General features: G+C 39.3%; 1 protein-coding gene across 3 annotated transcripts; it reads left to right on the top strand.

The window, feature by feature from the left end:
- The first annotated feature begins 1,962 nt into the window (after window positions 1-1,962).
- Window positions 1,963-23,123, top strand: CHFR (checkpoint with forkhead and ring finger domains). Of its 3 annotated transcripts, none has more exons than XM_058817019.1 (18): window positions 1,963-2,006; window positions 2,384-2,531; window positions 4,357-4,456; window positions 9,131-9,240; window positions 10,796-10,855; window positions 11,009-11,221; window positions 11,810-12,025; window positions 12,318-12,474; window positions 12,700-12,854; window positions 13,358-13,520; window positions 14,260-14,402; window positions 14,901-15,020; window positions 15,323-15,406; window positions 16,127-16,197; window positions 16,807-16,894; window positions 17,062-17,169; window positions 18,220-18,292; window positions 20,393-23,123. In XM_058817019.1, exons 2-18 carry the CDS (start codon window positions 2,396-2,398, stop codon window positions 20,433-20,435), a joined length of 2,040 nt encoding a protein of 679 aa, XP_058673002.1. In that variant the 5' UTR covers window positions 1,963-2,006; window positions 2,384-2,395; the 3' UTR covers window positions 20,436-23,123. The 3 variants fall into 3 exon arrangements, with proteins under 3 accessions (XP_058673002.1, XP_058673003.1, XP_058673004.1); XM_058817020.1 differs by lacking the exon at window positions 1,963-2,006 and adding an exon at window positions 2,007-2,154; XM_058817021.1 differs by lacking the exons at window positions 1,963-2,006; window positions 4,357-4,456 and having other exon boundaries at window positions 2,386-2,531.
- The last annotated feature ends 1,803 nt before the right edge of the window (window positions 23,124-24,926 follow it).

Genomic DNA, 24,926 nt, shown 5'->3' with positions numbered 1-24,926 from the left:
TGGAATGTGGTATAAAACTACCCTGAGCTGGGAGGGAAGTGTGGAGAGTGTACATGGAGAGCAGTTACAGCAGTCAACTGCACACAGCAGATCAGTACATCTCTAATTATTATTTGTCTGGCTGGCTAAGCAGTGCAGCATTTAAAACCTAATTTGTTGTATAATTTAATTTTAATTGAGTCTCCTATCCACACAGGACTCGTTAAGCTAGCTGTATGTTTCACTTGCTGTCTTTTTACATGGATACTATGGGAGAGCTGCAGGAGCTGAACCAATCGTGTGCGTGCTTTGTGCTATCACCAAGGTGCAGTAATTCCTTGGTATGATTGCAGAGGGATCTCTTGGCGGGACTATTTGGAAAATATGTCTTCTCAATGCCACAATATAAGAAAACAACTTCTTCTCTTAGCTAATGCTACAGTTTACACAAAAGATTTGGTTGTTGGGTTGTTAGTTGCATCTCCCATGTGCTGGTATTTCCCTCTGCCACTCAGAGATAACAATTACCAGTCACTGTGAGCAGTAATAAAAATGAAGCAGCATGACAATGCTTTTGAGTGATTGTACCTTCCATTGATGTGCCTCCCTTCAAATGTATAAAAGGCTCTATTCCTCAGTGAGGACAAAGGTGAAAGCAAGCGGGGTATAAAACTCAGGTCAATAACAAAAAGCTCTTAAGTACATGCATAAATTTTGAGTAATGTGTGCTTAGATCTTTTTCCTCAAGTGGGGAGCACGTGATTGGGACAGTGGAAGAGTACTGTGTTAGGTATCAGTCAAAAGTACAGATCCAAACGTTGCTATATTTGAATACTTTTGTTTCTAGCAGTGGCCCCATACAGATGTCTTGCACAGGCTGTGAAACTTCAGTGGACAAGAGGAGCTGCACAGCTCCAAAGAGAGGAAAAAAAAAGCAAAATGTGAAAAGTCAAGCAGTAAAAGCAGCACAGGGCGAAGACTTGTTCAAGAGAAAAACCTGTGGAGGAAGACACGTTGTGGTAGTTTTGTGTTCTCCTTGGGATGCCTTTGGCAGCTGCAGTGTGCCTGGAGCTCTGGGCTTTGTGGTTTTCAAAAGCCTAACCATAGGCGGAACCCTAAACCTAAATCTAGGCACTAAAACCAGCCTAGGGTCAAGGCTGCTTCCAAGGAAGAAGCTGTGGAGGAAGGCATGTTGTGGCATTTTGTGTTCCCCTTGGGAGGCCTTCTGCAGCTGCAGTGTGCCTGGAGCTCTGGGCAAAAGTCCCACCAAAAGGAACAAAACCTGCATAAACGAGCAGATTAACAATTGCACGGCAATCATACTGTTTTACACAAAGGACCACCAATTGGACGACACGGCAATGAGGTGGTCGATGCAGTAACAAAGAGACAAGTCAAGTTCGGAAAGCTTTGTCCCCTGCTCTTGTCCCTGATAATTCCAGGGTTTAACTTGTAAGAGTTTTCTGAGCAAAACTCGTGGTGCCCCCTGCGTGCGTGACCCCTTCCTCACTGGACACTGATCCTGCCTCAGTCCGAGCTTGCTTTGGAAAGCCTGGCCCTGGAACAGCAGCGTGTGTTGTTTATTTATCCACTGATGGCAAACCAATGCCTGCTCAACATCCAAGAGTTAAACTATAACAAGTTTTTTGTGGATGAGACCGCTGAAACCACTTCAGCCGGCTTCTAGCACACACGGTCGCGGTGAGACGACCGATCAGCCCGTAACAAAGATGGCGGCGGGAAGCCGGGCCCGCCCACACCCGAGGTTCCTGCCCGTACCCAAGATGGCCGCAGGGGCGTCACCGCTTCTCAGCCCCTCCGCTGTCCAGCTTTTCCCTATGGGCAGCGCACTGCGCGGCCTCACCGGAAGCGGCGGCGCTCCTGCCGGCCCGGCGCGGCTCGGTGGCGGGCGGCGGAAAGCCCGCCCCGCGCGGCGCGCCGGCCAATGGGCGCGGGGGCCCGCCCCGGCCGCATCAGCTGATGGGGCAATGTCTGTTGACAGGAGCCGCCCGGGCCGCGGCGCTGGGGTGAGGGGCCCGGGACGGGCCGCGCCGCGGGGCCGCCGCACCCCCGCGCCTCGCCGGCCGCCCCCGCCCCGCTCCTGGGAAGGCAGCGGACGGACGGAGGCCGCCGCCGCTGGCTCTCCCGGCTCGGGGAGGGGAGCGGCCCTGCGGGGTGGGGGCGCAGGGAAGGGGCTGGGCTGGCTGCGGGGGGCCGAGTGGGAGGGAGGGTTTGGCGGCGCCGCACAAAAGGGAGCGGCGGGGCCGGGAGAGCCCCGGGGGTGCGAAGGGGCGGCGGGGCAGCGGCGCGCCCGGCCCGGCCTCGGGGGTGCCAGGGAGCGCTGTGCCGCGCCCGGGGGCCGTGTGCTGATGGGGTTTGGGTTCGCTTTGTTTGTTTTTGTCAGATGTGAATCCAAATGGAGCGATCGGAAGGAGGCGAGCAGAGCCAGCAGCAGCCGCAGCCCTGGGGGAAGCTGATCCGGCTGGGTGCAGATGAGGCAGAGCCGCACGTCCTGCTGCTGAAAAGAGAATGGACCATCGGGCGGAGGAAAGGTGGGACAGGGACGGGCTGCGCTGGCCTGGGGCGGTGTGCGGGGACAGCAGCCATCCCCCTCCTGGCCTTTACAGTGCTGGGAGCTGGACTGAAACTAGTTGGGTTTGTTGCTTCCGGCTGCTGGAGGTGTTTGCCAGGCACCCCCAAATTCCCAATTTACCTCAGCTGTGTGAATAAGTAGTTTTATGCTGACCTTTTCATTTTCAGTAACTTGTGACACGTTTTAAAGTCAGAGTGCCTTTTTAGGTAATCTGTGGCAGTTTGTGCAAATAAGGAAGCCCGGTTGTTGATTCAGAAGTTTCTGTGCTTCGGTCTTGTTTACGTTCTAGTTTCGTTTCTGTGGTTAAAATAAGTTGGAACTGCAATGCAAAATGCTTCGGCTTCACAGAGAAGAAAACACCCACATAAAAGCCCTTAATTCTTCTGGCCTTATAAAGACTGCCAACAAGTTCTGAAAGTTTCTCTGAGAGTCGATTTGAAAGCTTTACTCCCAGAGTCTAGGACTTGTACTACTTGCCTTTATTTTAAAGGATTTCATGGTCACTGTGTTTGAAACAAGGACTGAAGTGCTTTAACTTTCTTTTATGCTGCCTTTACAGTGCTAATTTTCTTTTTCCTGGTCATCAGTTCAAGCTGTTCGGCTGATCAGTCACTTCCTGTAAATAGTTGTGAGCAAACACCAGATGCTGTAGCTCTATGGGAAAGGCAGACAGTGTCTTATAGGAAAAATGTTTTGCAAATTTACAGTTGGTGATATCTATTGAGATTGCTTATCATTAAGCTGTGGGTAAATTTTTCAAGTTGATGTCTGTTTGAGAGTTGTCTGGCAGAAAAAAAGGTGAATTATTTCTTCTTCAGTTGCAAACAGCTTTCCATAGCTGTTTGCTAATGGATTAGTTAAATGGATGGTTACTAGAATACCAAATTGTGACTTTATAAGCAGTATGAGGCAGTACTTGCTGCTTTCCTGCTGGATCTGTTGTTGAGATCAGTTCACTCACAGTGTGAATAGGTGGAGGGGAATCGTGGCTGTTAATTATAGCTTTGGTGTAAGCTTTTAGTGCTTTGAGTCCTTTGTGAGAGATCAGTGGAGAGCCTTGAGTGTTGCTTTGAATACTCAATTTTAAAGTGAGGTAAAAAGACAAGATTTTCTCAGAGCCCTTGAGTTGTAGGTAGGAAGGTTTTTATCACATCATCATGACACTTCTCCTGCATACCCCTAAATCTTACTCCTGGATTGTAATTCTCTTCAGCTTTATTAACATAATAATGTTGTCAACAGAGATGAGGAAAACTTTCCTGTTTGAAAACAAACAAAAGATTGTAAGATAGAACAGTGATAATAATTTTTACGTATTTTTTTAATCGGTTATTTGTTCTTACTACTTCCCCCCAATACACCAGAATAAAACAAGTTAAATGCAATTAAACAGCATTACAATGATGTGGGAAAAGAGCTGAGTGCAGTGACGTGTGCCTTTAGAAGTTAAACTGAGCACCTCAGATATGTGTGGATATTTCTGTAGCACTCTAGGACAGAGTAATTGTGATTTGATTTCCATCTTTGAGGGCTAGGACTGAGGGGAAAAGGGAACTGAAACATCTTCATATGGTTGAAATGGTTATATCAGCCCATGGGGTTATCTCACCACTTGTGTTTATGTGTCTCACACTAGGCTGTGTTGCTGCCTGTGTGACAGCAGGAGTTTTGAACTATTGCAGATGTACATGAGTCAGTTTATGTTGCATTTATAGCCATGTAGAATGCTGATCTGACTGTGTAATGTGTATTTTTAAGCTTGCTGGAAAATCTTTCTTTTTAAGGCTGTGACTTATCTTTCCCTGGCAACAAGTTGGTGTCTGGAGATCACTGTAAAATCATAGTGGATGAAGAGTCTGGTCAAGTGTCATTGGAAGATACAAGGTTGGTTTCTCAGAATGTTCTTGGAGGGGCTTTTGCTAAAAGCTCAGCTGGTTATACTAACCCTGAGCTACCATGATAAATTTAATTGCTTTCAGGGTTGAAACAGGGATTGAACATGATATCCTCCACAACCTCAAATGTGAAAATTTCTTTATCTTTGTACATCATGGGCACATCCTGCTGGCCAGCCAAAGTGCCCCTCATGGCAGCTCTGGCCCTGCTTTGTTGTCATCTGCAAACCTGATAAGGGTATATTTCCTCTCCTCTTCAAGGTTGTCATTAGAGATAGATCCAGGATAGATTCCTGCTGGGTTTATACTCCCAGAAGCTGTGGGACAGGATGCTAAATTTTTGGGGAAAAAGGATTTGCTGGGATGTCTGGGAAGGGTTTATAGTTGTCATTCTCCAGTATAATCCTAAATTTCAGGATGTTCCAAACAACAAACCAAACCATGTTTGCCTGTCATGGCAGCCTCAGAGTGTAGCTATAAGTCTCACCTCACAAACTGTCCCTGGCAGAATTGGTTTAAACCCATGTTATGACAGAACAAGCTAAATAAATTGTGCATGATGCAGAAACATTCCTGCCTATTTTTTTCCCTTACCCACCCCCTGAGGCAGAAGGTGCAGCCAGCTGAAAACTAGCAAAGCCAAATTAAAGTTAATTATGTGTATGGTGTATTCATGAAAAGGTGAGGCTTGTAACAAGGTAGTGTAACAGAAAGGCTGCACATGGAGCATTGCCAGGGAGCTGCTTGTGCCTGTTACACTTCTGTGTATCTAACAAAGAGTAAATCCCTGGAGTGCTCTCCCTCTTGTGAATTGAAGTGTGGCTGCCAACTGCTGAATCAAGAAACCAAACAGGTTTGATATGACTGCTTGCAGAAAACCCTTCTGGTTCTTCTGGGTCTTCCAATGTTTGTGCCAAATAGCAGATGAGTCCCAAAAAATCAGGCTGAAAGAAGATGGCTCTTGAATGTTTGAGTTGGCAGTACAGATGCTCAGAGTCACAGAAAAATACTGCAAGGTCAGCTTTTTCTTCTCTGAAGTGGAAAATAATTTGGAAACATTGCTGTGGTCAAGCTCAGATTTTTCTGGTGAAGAGGAATGCATTGAAGGAGGGAGTGAGTGTGGGACAGTCAAACTGAGTGGACTTTGTTTCTCTGTTGTGTCTAATCCAAAGAATATAATCAAATACATGTAGATAGCCAACATTTTGTCTTCTGATAGCATAATGAGTTCTTGAATGTACTTAAAAGAATTACCCAAAATTTGCAAGGGAAAGAAAATGTTTAGAGCATTCAAAATTATTGCGTAAATAAAAGTTTGGAAGTAACAAAAGCCAAGAGTTAGCAAATAGTAAAATAAATTACTCAGACTTGCCCTCTTTTGGGATATGTTTCTGCTTTATTTTCCAAACCATGCAGTAGTTGCTTTATACTGCTTGAAAGAAAACAAATTGTACAAGCTGACCTAACACAGTGGAGGCAGCAGTTGGATTTCTCCCAGTAAAAGCAGTTATAAGATTCTCCATTTTGAAATGAAATTTTAAAGGCAACTAGTGTATTTTCTTGTTATTTTGTAGACTTTTTCCTTTTAAGGTTCTAAGTAGTAGGGGATGTTTCTGATCAGGAAACAATTTAGACAAGGCTGATACTCATATGACAGGCAAGCAGATACTCCCTTTCTGTGAGTGAATCAGAGGTTGATCTGCAGTTGGTGCTGGTGTCCCTTCTGCTATTGAATTCTCCTCACCCTCCAGTCAAAACTATGTCTATGAACATTGAGAGTGGAGAATTACAGTACAGAAGGGATTCTGTACCTTAATAGAATTCAAAACTCATTTCAGTTTACAGTGTGTTCAGGATTTTATGCACTTTAATATCAGATAACTGTTAACCCATAAGCTTTAACATAAACTACATTCTTTTCCTGGATGAATGCAAATAAATATTAGAAATTATTAGTCTGGCATTTTTCTTGGAAGGGTATGAAAGTTTCTTACAACACATGGATCATTCATCTACTTCAAAAGTAGCCCTGTTCTGAGTGAAGCTGTTCATATCAATTCTGCACAGCAGATGGGATTGGGAAGTAAACAGAATTTATGGTTCATTAATGAAACTGTAGAGTCATCAACCACATTGGAATTGAGTCAAGGCCTGACTTTTTTCGTACACTGATTAAAAAAGTGACACTGGAACATTTTGTGGCATAGTTTCACAACACATTTTATATCTGATAGTACTATTTTTCTTCTGCATTTGAAAAATGGTACAGCCAGTTGGCATCAATTCAATATCTAATGAATGGCCTTCATATTTGGGCTTCTCATTGTACTTTCTACTTATTTTATAGGGAGCTTAATTTGAAACATAGAAGAATATATAAATGTCATAATTTATCATGTGTGTCTACCCACAACATTAATCTGGAATGTCACCATATCTGTTAAAAGCCTCATGCTAAAGCCTGGAATTAGAAGTGAAAGGCTGATACAATTATCTGGGATAGCTGAATATTTTTTTCCCTTTGGTTGTTGGCTGAGAGATAAATACAACTGCTTTCATTTACTGATGCATTGAAGAAAAGCTTATGATTTTCAGTGTCAAGTGATATCCATTTATTCTTATTTCATTTGGGTCCATGTGTGCCAAATAATTCATTAGTCAGCTCTCACTGAAGTCTGTGTAACTACAGAGCTGAAAAGATTTGGCTGTCTGTGGTCAATTTGATGAATAGGATCTTGCATAGCTATTTCTGCATCTTGCTTTGTGGAACCAAGCCTGAGTGGGTTATTAGATGTGTGATATTTTGGGTTTTTTCCTTTCCACAAAAATACCTTGTGTTATTGTCCCCCAGAATAATCTTGGAACTTGGCAGTCATGACAGAGTTACTGCATAAAATACATTATTGTGACATTTCCCCCGCTGTGTTTAGTGAAAAGTTTGGGCTAGGAATTGCCTGTAGAAGTTAAAATTCAGTAAAAGACAAGTCTTGTTACTTGAATTTAGCTGATTTATTATAAAAGAAGGTCTAGAACATTTAGGGCAGATGGGAGATGCCTTCTGGAAAACTGAGGAGGTCAAATTGGATGTTTCTTAGTTTTGTTAAAGGACTTCTGACAAGGTTCAGAGGTTGGTGTCAACTATTTATTTGGCAATTGAAGGAGATACAATTTTTGCTTCAACATAATATTTTTAAATGTTATCACTACCATCAGTATGAAGTAAAAAATCAGTGTTGTTTTTAACAGAGGGACTAAAATTCTATTTTCCTCTTAATTGCTAACCTTTGGCAATCATTTAGTGATTTCTCTGCTCTGCTGGTTCTTCAGTGCTTATGTCTTTCAGCCTAGCCAACACCTGTATGCCTGAGGGGAAAAGGATGAGCTATGAGTGGTTTTCTTTCTTGTAAGAGAAGCTTGAAGTTTCATCAATGTGGCCCAAAATTTTTTTTTCATTTCTTGAAAGTTTAAAGCAGCATCTCATTTATGTTGGACTAGTTGATTCAGCCACCCAGACTGTGGAAGCAGCTGCAGCAGCAAGACCAAGAACTGATACCTTGATCACAACTTGCTGTAGCGCTTCCAGAGAGCTTGGTTTTCCTTTTGGGCTTTGAATTAATATTTTTGTGTTAGAAAAGACAAGGGGGAAGTGCTTATTTCCAAAAAATTCCCCTGCAGTGAGGGACAGTCCACAGTGCCCTGGGCGCGGGCCGTGCCTCCAGGAGGTGGCAGCACAGCTTTGCTGTTATTTCTTGCAGCTGCTCTGCAGAGGAGCAAAAGCAGATATTTTCTGTTCATTCATATTTGGTACCAGTTTGTGAGATTTTGAGTGGCAGAAGTCTGAAATTCGAGAGGGCTGCAGCCCTGAAGGATGCTTACTGCAAGTGAGCTGGAATTTTTTAGTACTTGAACAACTTGACTTTATTGTAAAACATTAATGGCTTGTGTGTACGACATCACCCATAGTTAAGGGGATAAAGAAATTAATCAGCAATGCTCTGCATTTTTATTTTCCCTAGTTTAATTTCTTCTACAAGTATTAAATTTTTCATCAATATAAAAATAATTCATTCTAATTAATCTTTCATTATGTATCACTTTTTTTCACCTTCTTAACTTCTCTCTTTCAAGTTGCAAACAGTCCAAGTAACCTCACAATTTTAGGGTTTTTTCCTTTTTGAAGGAGGAGGGGGCACACAAATTACCACTATATGACATCCCTGACCATACAGGGGAAGTTCCTTTGTCACAGAACATCTCAGGAGATTTCCAGTATTAAATGGAAAACACAGCCTGGAACTTTTTGAATAGAACTCTCATTGTCCTTTTGGTTTTATACTTAAAGGGTGGAGACTATTGTACAGAAACAATCATCTCATTATTTATTTGGAGACATAAGCCAAATATCAGGGGTCTTTTGTCTGTCAGCTGCCATTTCTTTACCAGTAGTGCAAATGAGCTTTGAAGTTCCAGTGGCTCTGCATTTCTGTCTTTAGGAGAAATTTTTTGTTGTTAAACTTCCTTTTTTAAAAAATATTTTTTAGTCCACTTACTTTTTTAGGTGGCAGCCAGTAGCTTTTCTTCTTTAAATATATCTTGTGTTTTCCCTTCCTTCTCCCGTGTAATTATGAAAACATTTATGCTAAGTTATCTTTTCTCTTTACAGTACTAATGGAACAGTAATTAATAAACTGAAAGTGGTTAAGAAGCAGACATACCCATTACAGACTGGGGATGTGATCTATGTTGTTTACAGAAAAAATGAGCCAGAGAACAGTAAGTGAATAATACTTTTTTAATGGTGTGCTTAGTCATTTTCTTTTGAGTCAGGAGGGAAAAGAAATATCAGTATAATAAAATTGAGTAGTTCTGCTTTAAAGAGAAATATGTTTAAAAACAAGTCTTTGGAGAAGAGGTCATGGATGTGCCAGTTTTTACAGAGACAAATCTGAGCAACTGTCTGAAATTTAAATGTGCCTAGAAGTAATTTTGGTAGAACTAATGCATGGAACGGTAAGTAATGAGGTTCTAATCACATGTCCAGTGCTTCTTTTAGAAGTCAAACTGCTGGGGTAGTTAGTGATACTTTATATATCCCAGTAAAGCAGTTTTTAGCACCAGCAGGAAAGGCTGCAAAAGCTTTTTGTTTTGTGTGTGTAGGTTTTTGTGTATGTAGGTTGGCTTATTTTGTTTTGAAGAGGAAGAGGCAAAATGGGGGGGGAGATGGGGAAAGCCCTACAGTGAAAGTAGAATTTGTAAACCTGGAACAATGCTATATTTACAGTTTTCATACAGTAATAAAAATATAAACTGTTAATTAAAAAAATCTAGATACATACTCACTGTTCAAATACTTCCTTCATGAAATTGCTGATAATTTATAGACAGATAGATTTATGCTGTCTGGTGTAAATGTTACATGAAGCAGTGATAAGCTGTATTTTTCTGTCTGTGGAGTTTATCTCACAAATCCGCTCTGAGCTGGCACTATTGCACTTGATGCTACTTAGATGAATCACTTTGGTGAATTTTCCAGGCAATGAACTGAATCACTGATTTCTGTTTGGGTTAATAAGTAGTTAAATTACCAAGCCTCCAGTTTTGCTTTTTTCAGCTTTTCCATCTTCAAACAGAGAGGAAAAATTTAGGGCATGCCTGTTTGGCCATTCTAAGTCCTACTGAAGGAGACAAAATTTTAACTTCTGATCAGAAAATGGATTGCTGCAAACTAAGACAGTCTTATTTGCTTGTTGGTGGTGACAAAAATGTAACAAGGTAGAGGAGTTTTTGGAACAATATTAAATTAAAGTAAGATTGAAAAGAAAAGGATATTATCCAGTTGGTTTTATTAGTAGATTATAAATTAGTTTCTAGCTGAAACTTATGGCATGTCCCAATCTGTATTTTTGAGAGTTCATGTATCTCACAAAGAAGCGAAGTAATATTGATTGAAGAGGTTGAGAAGTGAGCTCAGAAATAATAAGCTTCTTCGAAGAACTTTGATTCAAGTATCAGTAAAAATACAGTCTGTTCTGACAGCAGATTTTAGGTTTAAGAAATGATTAAGCCTCTGGTTCCATGGCTGGCACAAGTTAAACGTCACACAAAAGCTGCTCTGCCTGGTTTCCTGGGAAGAAAAGATCTTGCTGTGCTGCTCCTAATTGCCTCCTAAGTAGGAGTATTAACATGGTACCATTGAGGTGACCCCTCTTTTGCCTCTTCTATTGTCAGACACTTTAGGGATGCAACCACTTGTGAATAGAGTTGTTTATGTGGGATTAAGTGAATTTTTGTTTCAAGAGCACAATTAATATTTTTAAATCTCTTTCAGATGTTGCTTATCTTTATGAATCCTTAAACACAAAACATGATGCAACTCAAGAACCAGTAGGTAAGGAAGTAATTCAGGATCCATGGAGAGGAGCTAAGCTCCAATGACTAATGTAACCCTCTTGAGAGAGTTTGATTCCTTGGAATTTTGAAGCCATGATGTGTTGATTGTCACAAAGATATTTTTCTTTTCTTTCCCCCCTTCCAACTGTAGAAGTTAATGTAGAAAACCAATGCCATGTGACCAAAGATACCTCAAGTACAGGAAGAAGTAATGATGAGACCCAAATTACCTCATCACTGTCAGCTACTCAGTCTTGCTACGAGGAACCACAGCCATCTACTTCTACATCAAACCTCTTTAGTGCTTCTCCTACCTCTCCAGTCAAGTCTGCATCTGTTCAGCAGGATAATCCATCAACATCTGGTGAGACGTGGGTCAAGTAGTTAAAGTTTTAAAATTAACAGATTCATCTCTTACCCCTATCTCCATCTAGAATTTGCCTTGTAAAGTTCTAGTGAAAATATCAGGTAGATATGTGCATTTTAACTTTCTCTCTATGGACAAGCAGGGTAAATCCTGATAGATGAGTGAAGGAATTGTGAGAATTCCTGTGTGGGACCTCACTGGCTCCTATGGAAACAAAGCTTTCCCTTTGCTGTGATCCCAACCTGTTACGTATGATCAGTATTGCATAACCCCAGCCTGGCATCCTTGTCAGGAAGACCTGGTGTGGATAATAGTCTTAAGAATAAATACTTCCCAACTGAAATAGGAATGGGGATTTTAAGTAGGGTTACACAACTAATAGGTTGTTTTTCCCCCAGGTTTTCCAATTAGCAGATTGGTTCAGAGTGTGTTTAGTAAGTTATGTAGTCTTTGCTTTTCTGCTCCACTTTTTCCTATTCAGATGTTTGGATTGATGCATGTGCCATGTCAGTTTGAGTACCTTTTGTTTTCACACATCCCATAGCTGTATGCAGCCATGTTCATGTTTCTGTTTTTATTTTTTAGGATCACAGTCCTCAGTTGTCACTCCTGTGCCTGCTTTCCCCATCTCAGAATCCATGTGCGTAAGAGCACTGCACGACAAGCATGAAAAGCTGGATGTGAATGCTGAAGCTTCTGCAATTGCTCCAGAAATCACTGACAAAGAAAATGCAGAATCAGATTCTCAAAGAACAGGGGAGGAGGAAGGTTTGGAACCTGCTAAGAAGAAACTAAAAGGAGGCTAGTATACTACAGTATTCTGCAACTTAACCTTCACCCCACCCCTCCAAACTGAATTACAACAGCTGTCATCAGTCCTTCAGCTTGTTTCTTGTGTCTCACTTACTTGATTTCTGGTCCCATGAAAATAATGTCTTCAGTATCAGAAGCTGTAGTGTGTAAAGCAAGAACCTCTTTTGGGACTGTTGCCAGCGAACAGTCAATCAGTGCAGATCTTTCAGGGATTTTTTTAATACTTGAATAAAAATAGTTTTTAAAGCTTTTTTTAACTTATCTCCTTCTGTCTTTGTAGATGAAGATACTTGTCCAAATCTTTCACCAGCAGCTCCAAGTGAATGTATAATTAAAATTGGCTCTGAAGATGCAAAAACATCAAATGTGAAACCAGATAAGATGGAAGAGACGTTAACGTGCATTATCTGCCAAGAACTGCTGCATGACTGTGTAAGGTATGTAAGAGTGACAAAAGCTTTAATCATGTGGTAATAATGCAAGACATTCAGTGACAGCTGTTTGAGGAGGTCAGGATAATCAGCATTTTCACAAGCCCTCTTGATTTTCCTTTTCCTATGCTATGTAGATAGTCAAATCAATGCTAAATAGTTTTTTCAGGGTTATGGATGTATCTGAAAAAAATGAAAGATTTGTATTTTGACTCAGTTTTTGTTTTCCAGCTTGCAGCCTTGTATGCATACTTTTTGTGCTGCCTGCTACTCAGGATGGATGGAAAGATCTTCTTTGTGTCCAACTTGTCGTTGTCCAGTAGAACGTATTTGTAAAAATCACATATTGAACAACTTGGTTGAAGCTTATCTGATTCAGCATCCAGGCAAGTTGAACAGTGTCTGTGGCAGAATCCAATGGATTTCACACATGAGGTGCATCACTGGTATCAGGACACACTGCTGTCTATAAAATACCTGTGTGTTTTTTTACCCTGCTGTTTTTTCTGACATAGCTTGTCGGAAAACAAGTGCATCTAACATGACATAATAACCTGTGGAAGGTGATTTAATAATGTGAGTGTGCTAAGAATGCTTCATTTTAATTTGTTACTTCATCATGAGAAGGATACTTTTGAAAAACATACTTGAATTTAGATTTAATTAACTTTGATTATGGCCTCTTGAAAACAAAACTTAAGTTGCCTGATACTGGACTTCCTTAACAGAGAGGGGAATTTAAGTAAGATGATCTAGAACTCTCTCATCCAAAACCAAGTCTTATGAAAATGAAAATACAATAATGGTGACTGTATTAAGAAAGTAGAGTGCAGATAAGGGATGTGAGGTGTTATTTTCTCTTGAAGTTTGAATGTGGTTCTCCTGCCAGATAAATGTCGCAATGAAGAGGATGTTCGGAGCATGGATGCCAGAAACAAAATTACTCAAGACATGTTGCAGCCCAAGGTGCGGAGATCGTTCTCAGATGAGGAGGGAAGCTCTGAAGATTTACTGGAATTGTCTGATGTAGATAGTGAATCCTCAGATATCAGGTAGGTCTGTTTTTAAGTTGTGTACCTATGTTTGAATGCACAGACCCACAAACTGAGCTAGTTTTACCAATGCTCTTATTGCTGATAGTGTTTCCATGATCATTGCCAGGACCTGTTTGCAGATTAAGTTCCTCCTTGGTAGTTTTGCTGGCCATCCTTTGAACCTTGAGCAGAAATAAGAACTTCCTAGAAATCCAGCAAAATTCAGTTTGTGACCAACAGTTCTATGTTGAATTGTGCAATAAAAAAAGACAGATTTCTGGTTAAGATCTTATCAGGAGATAAAGTAGCCCACGATCCTGTGAATGTGTTTGCAATTATTGCGCTTTCTTATGTGGCTGCTTTCACTTGGTCTATGGTACCAAAGCAGCTGGTGCTTGACTCTAGGAATTCCCAAGTACCAAAATGCCTCCTCTTTCTTTTCAACAGCAAACATTTTTTGCTGAATGTCTACAGAGGAACAGAATTCTTGTAGATAACCATTCCAACTTTGTTCCTCTCTCTTTCAGTCACATTGCTCTTTTTTTCCTTTACCTTTTGTTTAAAATTTCTTGAGGAATACTACAAAACCCAAAGTTTTTATCTGTCACAGCTACAGCAGAGCTAGGTACTGAGTTACATAAGCTTTCATCTGTTACTGAATGAGGAAATCCTAAAGTTAAACTTCGAGAGTCTGACCAATCTTGTGACCTAAGTTGTATTTGCATTTGTTTGGTATAATTTCATATTGTTCTTTCAGTCAACCATATATAGTATGCAGACAGTGCCCAGGGTACCGAAGACACTCTGTTCCAGCTGTGCCTGGCACAGGCCAGGAGCCAGAGGCAGGAGGAATGCAGGCTCTGGGAGATGCTCCATCAACCTCTGCCAACTTCCCTGCAGGTCAGTGTCACATTGCCCCAGCAGTGCGGCACTAAAATACTGCAACTCAGACACTCAGGGCAGAATCACAGAATGGCTGGGGTTGGAAGGGACCCTTGAATATCATCTCCACCTCCCCTGAGCTAAGCAATGAGCTATGCTACAGCTATGAACTAAGTTAGACCTAAGCCAAGTCCCTCTCACAGGACTGTGAGAGCAACTCCACACCAATGTCTTTACAAATACAGCATTTGGCTGTGATTGTCCAAAATGGGTTGCTGATGGTTGATGAGATGGTTGAAAAGTTCTTAACCTTTTCTGCATACTGAAATATTTTACACAGCTGTGCAGTCCAGAAGTCTGAATGCTTTTTTTCTGCTGCTTCATAGAGTTTTTGTAAAAAGGTTGCTTGTCACTTCAAGATTTTTATATTGTTAATATTCATTAAGATTCCTCATCCAAACTGCAATTTGTAAATTGTTCAATCTTTTTTTTTTTTTTCCTTTTTAACTCATCCAGCTGTTCAGGAATACGTGTGTCCTGCTCAAGGAAGTCATGTAATATGCACCTGCTGCTTTCAGCCAATGCCTGACCGTAGAGCAGAGCGTGAACAGAATCCTCATGTTGCTCCTCAGCAATGTGTGTACACTTTTTATTTTATTTTCTATAGAAGTCTCTCCTTATTTATTATTAAACTTAAATTTACTTGAAGACTGTTTTTTATATGAATCTTCTTTATTTGGATGCTTGTAGTGACAGCATGCAAGATTCTTCCTTTAAAGAATTTATTAGTCCTTTAAAGAATGTGTTTTAAATGAGAAAGTTGTACCTTTTTTAAACCAAGTTTATTAGGGCTCTGTTGTTGCTGATTTATGAGAATGGTAACTGTTGAGTTTTGTTGTGTTCAGGTCCTTACAAGGGTTTTCTTTGTTATTTTACAGGCACAGTTTGTCTGCAGCCCTTCTGTCACTTGTACTGGGGCTGCACTCGCATGGCGTGTTTTGGCTGCCTGGCACCATTCTGTGGTACTGTGGAGTAATTTTTTTGCTTATCAGCCTGTTCACTTTGCAATAATGTCTGCCTATATTGACCTTTAAGTAACTTAAGAATAGATCAGTTTGTAGCACAGTCATGCAAAAAGAAGCAAGGCCTGTGTCCTCACATTGCAAACACACAAAACTGAAGGGGCATGTGTCTTAACTTTGACAGGATTTAACTGTGTGTCTTCCTACAATATTGGGGTTAGAAGCTACACTTGCTGAGCATGATTCTTTCCACTATAAAAAACCATGGTGTATTTCAGTCTAGTAAGAGAATCATACAAACCAGTACAAAAGCACTGAACATCTGAAGGTATCGGATTAGAAAAGAATCTTGCCCTCTTAAGCATGCAGACTTCTGAGACTCAAGGTTTTTTGACATTTGAAAAAGTAAATTAGAACAGTTGGAATGGCTTGGCTGCAGTTTGGAGCTAATAGAATATGCTTTATTAGCACTGGTGATTTGTGCAGCTTGGTAGTGTTTGTGGACTGAAGCTGAAATTTTAAAATCTCAGTATCTTGTCTGTGCCACTAGAAGTTAAAAATCACATGCATTAGCACATGTTGAATGCAGTCATGTACTTGGTGCTCACATGAGCCTGTGCATGTTATTTCAGGAAACAGAAGAACCTTCAGAAAATGTGTGAAGGCCACAGAGTTTGGGCAAGAAATAGTAACTTTTCTTCTTCTTCTTGTTCTGATTAGAAATAAATCTTGGTGATAAGTGTTTAGATGGCGTCCTGAATAACAACCACTATGAATCAGATATCCTGAAGGTATGTTTAAAAATCATTGTGTGTGATAATAACAAATGTACAAAGTTTAAGATGTACTCACTGATGAAATAGAATTCATGTGCTGCCTGACACAGTGGCAGCACTGTGTCACTTGCAGAACCTGATTCTAAAAGCTGATTAAATGATCTCCAAATGATCATCCAAGATACTATTTAAGAGAAAAATAATTCAATAAAAACAAGCCAGGAAAGCAATGCTTGTTAAATGTTTTGTCCCAGACAAGTTAAATTTCACACTAAACTTGTATGGAAAATATTTTGCCCATACTATAACAGGATTGCCTAAATTAGGTAAACTGGGTGAAATTTTGATTTGAGGTAAATGAGAATGTGACTGGAATGAATCTATTTGCAAACTTTTGGCAAAAGTGGAGATCTGAAAAAAGATACTTAGTGGAAGGTTTTATTGGTGCTCTAAATGTATCATGCTAATTAAGTTACAGGTATTTAATTTTTTCTTGTCATCACATAAACTCATTCTGAAAACATAGTTACTGATAAATTTGGAAATATTTGAGAGTAAATGTCTTGCTTACTCTTTGAGATTAAAGATTTTTCTAGATTAAACACTTAAAATTGCTCTTTTCAGGATTACCTGGCATCCAGGGGTCTGACATGGAAAAATATGTTAAATGAAAGTCTCTTAGCTCTTCAAAGAGGAGTTTTTATGTTGTCAGGTATGTGTTGTGTTCAGTTTGCATGTGCATGACTGCTTGTCTGGATGTAACTCAGCAATGTTATCAAGAAATTTGGAGTTCTGTGTACAGAACCAGTGCAATCCTGGCTCTTTAGTTAAACCTGATTTATTAATCCTTACATTTTTACCAACTGGTTTTCTCCCCAGATTACAGAATTACTGGGAACACAGTGCTTTGCTACTGTTGTGGCCTTCGCAGCTTTCGAGAACTTGCCTACCAGTACAGGCAGAATATTCCTGTTGCTGAATTGCCAGGTGGGGATTGTTTTCCTCAGTAAGGAGGAGAAAAGTGATTTAAAGAGTTAACATGAGTTTTATCTTTGTATTGGTTCTTTTGGTACTTTCATGTAGCCCATTGCAAATCTTGTTGCAGGATAATGTCTTAGCTCCTGGCTTTACTTGTCAGCTGCTAAGCTTGTGTGTAGTTATTTTCAGACTCCTTAATGGGACCTTTTCTTTCAGTATCATTTCTCATCTGTAGAATAAATATATCTGCAGAGTGAAAAGAGGAACTCAGTAAAATCAGAATATCGTCAACAGGAACCAATTGCTGTAATTAAATTTATTTTCCCATTTAAGTACATAAAATGATGCATTTTCTGAACAATTTAACACTTTACCAGCTCTCAACTAGGAACTAGAATGCTTTCATAAACTGATTTTAAATCTTTGCATTTGAAATTCTAGTATAAAACTGCATGCAAGCAACTGTCCCTCATTCAGACCTGAATTTGTTTGGGACAGATGCTGTTCCAACAGTTTGCTTTTAAATATTACTTCTGTCAACTTAGTTCTTGTTGTTAGCAACATCTTCCCAGTCTTAAGTTGTTGAGAAATCTGCTTGTGATGCTGTACATAATGAGCAAAAATTGTGTATCTGGTTTGCCCTTAACATTGGTTTTCAGTTCATCTGCTGGACAGCTGAGTTGTAATGTATGTGAAGGTGGGGGAAAGCAGCAAACTCTACCCAAATTAATAATTTTTCTTTTGTGTGGAAATACATCTAGACAAATGCTGAGTGTTTAATCAAGTCCATCTCTATTAAAATAAATGGTAAAACTTCAGTTGACAGCACTAAGAACCAAACACTTTCATCATAATTTCGCATTAACATTAAAAACTAATTTTTTGTCCTTCAGAGTGTTTGCTTTGTTTCCAGAAAGGTGAAACAATATAGTTCTAGAGTAATTTCTTGCCAATCATGTGTTGTTTCTGATGAGTAACCACCATTAGCAGTGGCTTAATAATCTGGGTCACTTAAATGACTTTTGTAATAAATGCAACATTTCCTTTGCTCTCTTGCAGTGACTGTCACATCACGTCCTGATTGCTACTGGGGACGCAACTGTCGAACTCAGGTCAAAGCACACCACGCCATGTAAGTTGTACACTTCAGAAGGTGGTTTTGCTTTGTGTTCCTTAAAAAAACCAAACCAACAACAATCTAAATGCAGCCTTTCAAGTGCCAGAACTTGCAGCATAAAGCAGGGTTGGGTGAGCATTGGGGAATTTTTTGTCATTTTTGTTTTTAACATGACTTTGAAATGAGCCCTCCGTGCATCAGGGCACTGCCAGCACTTGTAAGTTGATGTAACCCATGGCTGACACTTCTTGAGGCTGTTTTACCACCCACTGGGGTGGAAGGATTCTTTCAGTGAAGTGCAGCTTCCATTGAAGGAATCAATTGGTGGGAATAATTAGCAACAGGAGCGGCTTGGAGCATGTAACATAAGCCACAGCAGGTTCCCGAGGAGTTTCTAGGTCTTACATCTCTGACCCAAGGAATCTGGCATGCCTCAAAAATTAAATACTGAGCCTGAAAAGAGATTAACCCTGTACTTGTCAAGAGTTTTAATACCAGCCTTGGACTGCCGGTATCTGGTGAGAAATGTCCTTCCAAAGTAAATCAAGCTTCTTGAGTAAAAATATCAAGGCCAATGCAGTTTTATTCTTATAAAAAGATGCACATGTAGTAAGACAAATATTAAAGACTCATAAAACAAAACAAAAATTTTCTCCCTAAGAACTAACTGGTTTCAGGCAGGGTTGAAAAATCCTTCTTGCCTTATGAATAATTCTCTAAATTCTCAGTGTAATTTAAGATAGAGGAGCTGTTACCCCTTATTGAGAAATTGCCTTAATGAATAGAAGATTCTGCAGTATCTTTCTAATGTTGCAATGTACATACCCGCTTAGCATAATTCCTTTAATATTTCAGGTACTGTGGGTTGAAAATAACCAGTCTGTGCAGCTCAGGCAAGCGGATCATAAGACAGACTTGTAAAATATTCATCTGCAGTCTCTTACAAATTCAAGGGTTTTACCAAATAGCTTTCAAAAATAATTTTGGATTTAAGTTGCAGATGTAATTTGAAGTACCACTGCTATCTGTAACTTCACATTATAGGACAGTCTGCGTTCCCAGAGGAGATTTTGTTTTGAAATGTTAGCGTTAATTCAATATCAAAGTACTCACCAGTCATCTTTGTTCATGTTGTGGAAAATTTCATCTAGAATAAAAATGACTCAGGGGTTTTTTCCCCCTTCTTTTTTTCCTTCTTTCTCTTTTCCCCCCAAGCATTAGTCCTTCCTAGAACTTTACTGGCTGCTACATTTAGTTCTTGAAATCCATAAAAGCAAACAGTGCTGTCATACCACTCTTTTATATCCAGATAATATTTTAATTTTTTTAATTGAGCTAAATTGTTCTACTAAGTAGTTAGATTATGTGAGCAAGGTTTTTCTGATCTTTGATCTAATCCAGCTGAGGGGAAAATTCAGGATCTCCTTTGCACCATTTCCTCCACATGTACTGACACACTCAACCCCCCATCTTCTGTTTCAGTTGTGTGTGAAGGGCCACATGGCCCAAGCAAGAGAAAAACAAGGAACAGTGAAATGTTTTTGAGAAGTGAGAAGAAGTGCTTGGTAGTAAATGATGTTTTCTGTTTAATCCATGAAGACAGATTTGCCATTCCTATGAAACTTAGATAATACAGGCTGAGAAAATCTTTTTCTTTCCAGAAGATTCTAAGCCACTAAGAGAATGTGTTTATGTTGAAATATAAAATTAGCCTAGTTAATTCTAGTTCTTAATGACTTCTGTAATGCAGACAGCATTACATACTAAAAGTTACTAATACCTTGCAGGGGAAAATTAAATCACAGATTCCTGTTTTAATTGCCTTCTGGGTTTGAAGTATGCAGAAGTATAGAGGAATGCTTTTTAATAACAGGTTTTCTGTGTGCATAATAAAACTAATGAGGGTTAGGCAGGAGAGATGTTGAAAATCCTGTTACATGTAAAATGACAGTAAAGTATGATCTAAACAGGTTCTGAAAAATATTTCAGTGTGTAAATGGTCTGCTTTAGACTGTTTAACATTTAAAATACCCTGAGCAAAATGCTGAATTGCTTTTGTTGCCTGACTTGTGAGAACTTTGTTACATTTTAATATTATGTTTTTCTTTATTTTAGGAAATTCAATCACATTTGTGAGCAAACAAGATTCAAGAACTGAAAACTTGGAGTCTATAGAGAGGGGACAAAAGCCTGTTACACTGCTTGTACAGTTTAAGGTTTCAGGGGATCTGCTTAGTTCCCCCATAGCAGGGAATCATTCACTTTTCCATCAGGTAACCTGATGTGAAATTTTTAATTTGTAGAATTTTACAGCTGTACATGAATAAGGTAGATTTTTTTTTTCCAAGGTAGTCCAGCAAGCATTGCATTCCATGCTCATGACTACAGTGTCCCTGTGTCACTTCAGTGAAGAACACAAACAAACCACACTCACAAAAACCAGCCATATCTTGGGATGACCTAAGAATAAGGAGTGTATTTGCACTACTTGTGAAGAAACTAAGAAAAATCGATAGACTTAAAATAGAGAAGTTTTGTAAAAGTATCTGATGGGTATTTCAAGAGCCATTAATATTTAAGGAGGATATTGTCAGTGTATATTTGTAACTGCATTTTGCGGTGGTTCGATATTTTGTTGCTACCCATTGCCTTTGGGCTAGAAACCACATTAATATTCCTTTTTAAAAAATCCATCCAATGAACAGCTGTTTCAACTTAAAGCTTCTACCATATGTGCAGTGTTACAGTGGAGGTAGGACAGTTTCCTTTCTTAGTTTAGACATGTTGATATTTTTATTCACGTGAAATTACAAAAAGAATTGCACAAAAATTTGAAGATCACATTTAAAGGTGGGGTAATACTTGAAGCAGAACAGACATCTGCTAATATTACTTCTGTAGTGTTTTATATCAGAAGACCAAACAGTGCTTTTGACATAGAGCAGCCAGTAGGACACACTGGTTCATTTTTTTTTGTATTTCTTTTTTGGTTTGATACCATGTGCTAAATATGTACCTCTGCAATGCAGCTGTTCTCTAGCATGCATACACTGGTGAAAATGTAGAAAAAACTAACTTAAAACAGAATACAGCAGCTTTACTGGAAGGAACAATCTTACAGAAAATGAGTGGATTTGGACAAATTGTAGCAATATGGAGGCATTTCTGGATAGGGATAGAGATAGGGATCATGAAGGGGCACATGGTGTCACTGACATAGGAATTGTAGATTTTATTTTCATGCCTTCTGCAGAGCTCATTCAGGAGATGTCCCAAGTGTCATTAAAAACAAAGAAATCCCAACTTTCCCCCTTCCCTACAAATTGATATGATCATAATCTGGTTGCTAATGTTGACAGACCTCAACTGGGACCAATTTTGTTCTCATCACACCTACAAGAGTGGAGCAGAATGAGAAGAAATCATTCAAAGTTACCTCTGTAGAGACCATGTTGTTTTAAGTATGCCTTATTTTATGAGCAGGATTTATACTTGGATGTTAAAAAGTGTACACACAGTATCTTGTGATATAATGGAGCACAAATGATGCAGCACATCGTGTCTACTGGTTGCAGTGAATTGAGCAACTATTTCCAGTAATGCACATCTTACTAAGAATGCTAATTAGAATGATGTCTTTCTGTTTAGATTTTTTATTTTTGAAAATAGCTGTCGCAAGGATGGGTCTGTTGACCATGCCCTTATGCTATTAAAAATACACTTTGGTGTGGACTTCTCTTCCTAATCTCTGGGCATTTTCTCCTGTGAGTAGGATTGAAATTGGATCTGGAATATTACTTGAAACTTCTTTTAACAACAACAGTGTGTTTCTGTCTTTTAGTATTAACAATGTTCTGTTGCTTCTGTATTTGTATTTTATGTTTAGATTTTTTAATGGTTATTGTATCTTCTCAGGACAACCATTCCCAGCTGGTTTTGATCTCATTTCATCTCTGGCTGTGCATGTAGCAAATTGAGTGCAGTTGTGGAGATCAAGCCTTTGCACATTATATGCAGAAATGTGCTTTACATTTTCATTCACCACTCCTACACCCCAGATGGGCTTTCAGCACAGCCTTGTCACTGTGCTGGTGTTCAAGCCTCTTGTGCTGAAGTTGTTTTGTTGGTCAGGAGTAACTTGCACTTACTCAAATTTTGTTTGTGTAGGGGTGTATTGAGTGACCATAAGAAAAAAAAATTGGGGAGAAAACCCAAACAGCAGAACTCATGTGCTTAACATCTAAAGTACCTGTGCAGTAGATGTTCTTCAAGTTGTTTTCTAAAACCCTCTTCCTTTTCCCTGTCACAGGTAATTAATCTGCCTTTCTATGCATATAGGGTTGCAGTAGTGCAATGGAATGAAGGGATTTTTTTTGGTCATTTATATTGTACCAGGAAGAGATCAGAAATTGGCTTGCAGATGGGGAGGGTGAATAAATCCTGATCTTTATATGCTCTTAAGTAAGTAAGAGTATCTGTCATGGGTATTACATACTCTACCTTAGACCTTTTTAAATGTATGGTTACCAGGTGATAGTTAATGTGATAAATGTATGAACTATGCTTGGTGTAATTGTTTAAATACTTTAAAGGTGCAGCATATTTTTAACCTGTCTAAAGCACATCCCCACCTCCTTTATAAGAGATGTTTGGAAGCTGGGCATGAAATGTGGTAGAATAGATGTGGAAACCAAGGTGATTATGATAGGATTTGACATAGTGGTGAACAAGGTATATAGTCTCTCTGTTTGAGAAAAGTTCTTTTATAAAGAAGGTGGAGACTAGTTCTTCCAGTTCTCTTTTGTGGTTTATTTTTTTTTTCCTGAACTAAGAAGTTATTAATTAAAAAAAGAAAAAAAAGCTACTGAAGTTGTCTGTCTGTGTTTCTTGTGTGGCATGTACTGTCACCACAGAAATGGATGTATGCAACACTTGCTAGTACTCAGTGATGCTTTTAGTTATTTGAATGTTGAGATTTTACAAGCAAATACCATCCCTGAACTTGGAGTAACTGAAAATTTCTTGAGTTTTTATGTCATTCTCAAACTTCCTTGAAAGTGTCAGATGATACTGCAAAGGATCATCAGTGTCCCTACAGGATGTATAATAAATCTTATGAGTGAAAGATTATTAAATAGAAGTAAGAGGGCTCAAGATGCTTGCAAATTAAAAAGTTTGCTACTTTTTTTAAAAAGTAGTTACTATTTCAGTTTCTTGCAACACCATAAACACTGAAGTGACAGGTATTTTACCACCTGATTTAACAGCAGCCTGGATGAACTTACTGTAATACTGTGTTCATCTTTATTACAATTGTATAAATTATAAGGTTTCAAATGACTACTGTTAGTACAACTTTTTCTGCACAGAACCTTAGCCTTGCTGAGTAAATAGGAGCACTTGCCTGCCCTGTTGTATCTGAGGTGGAAGACAGTGATGCCAGAGTTAAGCTTCAAGTTGCAGTTTAGCATCCCAGGATTTTTGTGCTGCTGCCATCCCCACACTTGAAGCTGGATACTCTTTAATGTTGTAGCTAATCTATGTTGCTGTTCTTTACCCAGCTGTCAGGCTAAATTTAAGTGAAACTCAAACTCAGGTTAAGTATTGTAAAAGTGAAAACACAGTGTTGTTCTGTGCACCAGAAAGATGAGCTGATAGCCTTTAAAACTGGTAATTTTGGCTGGCCTTGCACTTGCAGTGGTGGATTTAAATTATTTCTACTCCATTATGTCCACAAATGACTTGTAACTAATTTAGTTTGAGAGAGCTGCTGCTTTGGGATTAATGCACTATTGAGAGATCAGGTCTGGCACAGCCAAAGCTCTTCCAAGCACTTTCTGCATAAAGAAAAAAGAAAAATGTTGGTGGGATTGAAGGGACAAATGTATGACCACTGGCAGCTCTTGGAGCCCTTGGAGTGGCTCAGGTACTCAAATTCTGCAGGATAATTTCTGCTTAAACTCTGAAACTGTTTTCATTGTATTTAGCAGGAATAACTTGGTATTTGACAGTCCAAGGTTAATTATTAGCTTTTTCAGTCACCAAACAAAACACATGCATTTGGTACCAATTTCCAGTCTTCAGTAGAACTGTGTAGGGCAGATGGTTTAGCCTGCAGCAGGAGCTTAGGGAAATAAGTTGATTCAAGTGAAAGGAGTTAGGAATTTGGGAAGTGAATGCTTATTCCAAATTATGCTCTGAAAATCTGGTTTCTTATGGCCCCTTAGAAGTCTGCTGGAAAGGAGCCTTATTTTTTTTATGGTCTGCCCACTTAAAAATAAGTCAACAGTCACTGAAAGTTAGGAAAAAAAAAATCTTGATTTGAAGAACATGTGAGGATTTTGCATTTTTTCCACCTATTTTATCTAATGTTCCTTCTGCATGATGTTTGGGAGCTGAAATACCACTTATACAATTCCAAGGAATAAGTTCTGAAGAAAACTAATTATACTATTTCCCACAGCAATGCTTAATATGCAAAGATTGCTTCTAAATCTGCTTTCCAGGTCATCCTTCTTTTCTTCACACTTCCATTTTGACTTTCAATGAGGTAATTTCACCCTTAAGCTCATTAGTTTCCATAGGAAATGAATTATAAAAAATGCTAAGTGTGCCATATGAGGTTTAACATCAAAGACATTTCTAGACA

This window comes from Ammospiza caudacuta, chromosome 18, assembly GCF_027887145.1.
Source record: "Ammospiza caudacuta isolate bAmmCau1 chromosome 18, bAmmCau1.pri, whole genome shotgun sequence".
Lineage (NCBI taxonomy): Eukaryota > Metazoa > Chordata > Aves > Passeriformes > Passerellidae > Ammospiza > Ammospiza caudacuta.
Note: the sequence above shows the minus strand (reverse complement) of the source record. Positions and strands in the feature narration are given on the sequence as shown.